General features: G+C 38.8%; 1 gene segment (V, D, J or C); it reads right to left on the bottom strand.

The window, feature by feature from the left end:
• Window positions 1-2507: 2507 nt before the first annotated feature.
• The window catches only part of LOC101998843, a 4437-nt gene continuing 1158 nt past the window's right edge, over window positions 2508-5786 (bottom strand). Inside the window, 1 exon segment of the V gene segment in view lies at window positions 2508-2575. Coding sequence covers window positions 2508-2575 — 68 coding nt within the window.

Here is a 5786-nt window from a genome sequence, read left to right as displayed (position 1 = left end):
GAGGGGGGAGGACCTTGGACTTTCCACAGGGCAGGGAACCCTGACGGCTCTTTGGACTGGAGAGTGAGGGGGAGAGGAGTAGGTGGGAGGGGGAGGGGGTGGTAGAAAGGGGAGGGAGGTGGGAGGCTATGAGGAGGCGGAAACTTTTTTTCCTTTTCTCAATAAAAAAAAAAAGAAATTAAGGAATTTGTAGGATTCAACCAATATAAATATACCACATATCCAAACTTATAGAACGCAATAAAAGCTGCTAAGAGAAAAGTTCATAGCACCAGGTGTCAACATAAAGTGTTCAGAAAAATTGCCTAAGAACATATCAGAAATCTCTATAACAAAGAGAAGCAATAGTTGACTGTTCAGTTTCCATGAGTTTGTAGGCTTTCTGGGGGTAGCATTGTTGTTGAATTCTAACTTTAATCCGTGGTGATTTGATAAGACACAGTTGGTTACTAGTATTTTTTTGTAACTGTGGAAGTTTGCTTTGTTACCAAGTATGTGGTCAGTTTTCGATAAGGTTCCATGAGCTGCAGAGAAGAAGGTGTATTCTTTCCTATTTGGGTGGAACGTTCTATAGATGTCTGTTAAGTCCATTTGCTTCATTACCTCCATTAATTCTCTTATTTCTCTGTTAGGTTTCTGTCTGATTGACCTGTCCATTGGTGAGAGAGGTGTGTTGAAGTCTCCTACTATTAGTGTGTGTGGTTTGATGTCTGCCTTGAGTTCTAGTAATGTTGCTTTTACATAAGTGGGTGCTTTTATATTAGGGGCATAGATATTCAGGATTGTATATCACAATTATCTTCAAGTACATCAAAGAACACATACTGGAGAGAAACCTTATCAATGTAATCAATGTGATAAAGCCTTTTTACAGAAAAATAATCTCCACATACTGGAGAGAAACCTTATCAACATAATCAATGTAGTAAAGTTTTTGTAAGTCATGACCTGCTTCACAGAATTAAAATAACACATACTGTAGAGAAGCCTTTTAAAGTAATCAGTGTAACAAAGCTTTTTCACTATACTCTAAACTCTAAATACATGAAAGAACACATACTGAGAGAAGGCCTTTGAATGTAATCAATGTGATAAAGCCTTTTTGCAGAACAGTACTCTCCACATGCATCAAAGAAGACATACTGGAGAGAAACCTTATCATTGTAATCAATGTGATTAAGCTTTTGTAAGTCATGGCCAGCTTAATAGACATAGAAGAACACATACTGGAGAGTAGCCATTTGAATGTAGTGAATATGATAAAAAGCTTTTTCACAGCACTCTAAGCTTCAAATACACAAAAGTACACATACTGGAGAGAAGCCCTATGAATGTAATCAATGTGGAAATACTTTTCATATGTCAGTAATCTCCAACATCACAAATGAACGCATACTGGAGAAAAATTATATGAATGTAATCAATGTGATAAATCCTTTTTACAATTTAGTTGTCTTCAAACACATAAAAGAACACATACTGGAGAGAAACCATATGAATGTAATTAATGCGATAAAGCCTCTTCGTAACGTAATACTCTCAAAACACATAAAAGAACACATACTTTACATAAACCCTATGAATAAAATCAATGTGTCAAAGACTTTAAACTTAGTAGTCAACACAATCTTTAAAGAACACATACTGGAGAGAAATCATATCAATGTAATCAATGTGGTAAAGCTTTTGAAAATCATGGGCAGCTTCACAGACATAAAGAACATTATGGAGAGAAGCCCTTTGAATGTAATCAATGAGATAAAGATTTTTTTACAGAGCTCTAAACTTCAAATACAGAAAAAAATGAAGGAAAAAAAAAACCCTATGAGTGTAATCAATGTGGTACAGCCTTTTCATATATCAGTAGTTCCCAACTTCACAAAAGAACACATGCTGGAGAGAAACCTTATGAATGTAATCAATGTAAAAAGTCTTTACAAGCCGGGCAGTGGTGGCGCATGCCTTTAATCCCAGTACTCGGGAGGCAGAGGCAGGCGGATCTCTGGGAGTTCGCGGCCAGCCTGGTCTACAAGAGCTAGTTCCAGGACAGGCTCCAAAGCTGCAGAGAAACCCTGTCTCAAAGAACCAAAAAAAAAAAAAAAGTCTTTACATCCATCAAAAAACACATGTTGAATAGAAATGCTACAAATTTAGTCAATTGGGTAAAGCCTTTGTATTTGTCATCAGGCTTTAAAATCCTGAGTATAAATCATACTGCAGAGAAACTTTATTTTTTTGAGACAGGATTTCTCTGTAGTGTTGCAGTGTGTTTTGGAACTCACTCATAGTGAAAGACCCCCAGGACCCTCCCTTCAAGACCTGCAGCTGGCCTGCTCCTATGAGAAAATCGTTTTCTTGAAAAATCCTCAAGACCTGCAGCTAGCCTGTTCTCATGAGAGCATCTCGTTTGCTTAGGAACACAGGATATCCGTAGTTGGCACATATAGCAATTCACAAAAGGAACAATCTGTCTCCTTGAATAACCTAACAAAACCAGATGAGGAAGGTCAGGACCAGAATGGAACATCTGGGAAATGGAATGAGCAAACAACTTTGTCCATTGTCACTGCCTGATCTATTTAAAATAACCAATGATCTCTATGCTCTGAAAACTGCCGATTACTAATCAACTTTGCCTATATAAGCTTGCTGAAGTTTTGCTTTGTGTGTTCAGTTAGCGGGAGCTGTTGACACACCCACAAGCGCTTGTGAACAATAAAGAACCTCTTGCTGATTGCATCCACTGGCCTGGTTTATTGAGTCTGGGGGTATCTCCAAACACCCTTGAAATAGAGGGTCTTTCAATAGAAGGGGCTGACCTTGAATTCATAAAGATTTGTCTGTTTCTACTGACAGTCAGTGTGCAAGGTTCACACTCTAAGTTCCTATCTATGTTCCTAATCCTTTCACCCAAGGTTGCTCACCTGTGCAACTTCTCTGATATGAAGGTCAGGTCAGTCTTTAACAGAAGTCTCTGATTTGAGGACCAGTATCCCCTGGGGGACATGTAGCCTGAGGGAAGATTGAGGTAGGATGTGCAGAGCAGAGCAGAGTAGAGCAGAGCACTGCTCTTGGTTTTTAGCTTTAGACTATCTAATGACATCATGGGGTTTGTCCTAGTAGTGTGTCTGGTTATCTTGAGTGAGTCCTGTTACAGATTCTTATCAGCTGCAGCCTTGGGTGTAGTGGAATTCTGACTAAGCAAGTTTTACACGCCTAAAAGGGCATTTTGACTGTCCATTGCAGTAAGGATTCTGAATCACATATATGCTTGGCCATGAATATGAAATATTAACCAGGTTACCATGAAATTAATAGTAATATGGTTTTCCACTTGCTGATAAAATTGGAAAGATAAAAGTTCTCTGACTACAGGTCATTGGATGCAAATTTATTTATCCCTGCCTTGTTGCTAGCCTCCAACAGTAAGGCACAATGGGAACTCCAAAGAGTTGGCATTTACTAGATTTTTCTATCTGAGGGATGTCAGAGAAAAAGACACCCACACGATCTCTTGATGGTTTCTTTCTTTATTCTCTATCTTCTGTGTTTTTCTACATTCTTTCTACTGTATATTTTATTCTACAGCTTATATAACCCAGCAAAGTTTTTCCATCAATATAGGAATTTCTGTGTGGTTACATTGTATTCTTCAAGTGAGAGATTATAATGAATATAGCAAAAAAACATGGCTTTTCATCTCCCTTACATGATTAACATTTTACAAAATACATGTAAAAAGCAAATTGTCCCAAGAACCCTCACACATTCATGGCCAAGCAACTTGTTATAAATTGACCCTGTATGAAAGCAAGATATTTTTCTCTGTCAAATCTTTCACTGGCAGGCTGCATTTTGCACTTAAAAAGAATGGGACAATTACTTAATTGCTGTTCTTGAAAGATAATTTTATGAGTAATCTTAAAGAAATAAAATATCTAAACTTTTATATGTGAAAAAGAATCAGTCAGCTCTACTTTAAATAGTTAGAATGCATACCCACTTATCAATAGATTTTTATATCAAGGGATTGGAGGTCAAATGGGTATAAGGAATTATTCATCACCTTTGATAATTAACCAGTCCTTACAAGAAAGTCATGTCAGCTAATATTAATTGGGCTGCCTGGCTCGCATGTGGTACAGTGGTGTACTAACTATATCAAGAGAGTAATGCAGGCATTACAGTTGGAGGCTCAGCAAAATCCGGAAGTAGAAGACCCCTGAGAGGTGGCCCTCAGATGCTGCCCAGCAGGTAAGAAATTGAATTGGGAGGGTGAATTGAAAACAGGAGCGAGAGTAATTGTTTCAGTGTTAATAAGGTGATTAACTGGCCAATTCTTAGTTCTTTTAGAGAAACAAAGCACTGATATTAAAATTGAGACAATGCAAGAGATCATTAAGACAGTTTTAGAGTTTAGTCCCTGGTTTCTACACACAAGGGGCTTTAATATTATGGAATGGGAGCAGGTAAAAACTGACCTTCAAAAAGCATTAAAAGAGCAAGGGTAAGAAGAATTTTCCATAGCGATATTTTCACTATGGCAGTTAGTCAGAGATGCTCTTCTTAGTGATGTTGTAAAAGTAAAAGAGCAATTAGAAAATTTGACCAAAACCTTTAAAAAGATACAGGTTAAAGAATCTGTAAAGTCTAAGAGTTTTAAGGAGCTGGAAGTTAGAAGTTATAAAAGGGATATAGAAGAGGAAAAGGAAACTTTAGAAAAGGAGATTGCACTGATAAAAAAAGAAATAAAAAAAGAAGAAAGGCAAATTTGTCTTGTTGTGGAAGTGATTGATCCACAAGGACAGAGGATCAGTCAGCAGAACCCTCTGGCCTTTAAAGACATTAAGCAACTAAAAGAAGCAGTTACTGCCTATGGAACTCATGCACCCTTCACTGTGGCTTTAATGGAATCCTTTGTGGAACGCAACCTTACTCTGATTGACTGGATGCAGCTTTGTAGGGCTTGTCTTGGGGGGAGGGGGAGGGATTATTTGTTATGGAGAGGTGAAATGCAGGAAAATTGCAAAAATACCCAACTGTGTAATGACCACCATTGCAGAAATCCCCCAGCATAACCTTGACATGTTAACTGGTGCAGGACAGTATGCTGGATTAGCAGCACAGACTGCTTGTGAAGGTGCTGTTTGTGCTCAGATAGCTGCCACAACCTTTAAAGCACAGAAAGATTTACCTGATAAAGGAGCAGGAGAACAACTGTCTAAGGTCCTTCAAGGACCTTCAGAACCTTATTCTGAGTTTGTTGACTGCCTGTTACAGCTGGGAAGTCACATTTTGGGGGATGTGGACTCAACTATGCCTCTCATAAAGCAATTGACCTATAAAAATGCTAACAAATACTGTCAAGAGGCTATATGACCCCAAAGAAATAGGAGTTTAAATGACCAAGTCTGGTTATGCAAGGACCTTGATGAAGATCAAGTGGTGGGACAGGTGATTGTTTCTGCCCTTAGGGAGAGTCAAGGTGGAGCTAGGTCAAGGAATTGTTTACAATGCAAAAGACCAGGAAGTACCCAAAGAATTGCCCTGTGGGTAAAGGAATGGTTAATCATCCCAGGGGAAAAGCCAGGTGTGGTGGCATTTATCTTTAATCCCAGCACTTGGTGGGGGGCAGAGACTGGCAGATCTCTGTGAGTTCAAGGCCAGCCTGGTCTATGGAGTAATTCCAGAAACATCTAGAGGCAGGATGCACAGTACCATCCTATCTTTGTTGTTAGGAAAAAGTCTGGTAAATGGAGGCTGCTGCAAGATCCGGGAATTCCTAC

This window comes from Microtus ochrogaster, unplaced genomic scaffold (genome assembly GCF_000317375.1).
Source record: "Microtus ochrogaster isolate Prairie Vole_2 unplaced genomic scaffold, MicOch1.0 UNK43, whole genome shotgun sequence".
Classification (NCBI taxonomy): domain Eukaryota; kingdom Metazoa; phylum Chordata; class Mammalia; order Rodentia; family Cricetidae; genus Microtus; species Microtus ochrogaster.
This window is presented reverse-complemented; position numbering and strand designations above follow the sequence as displayed.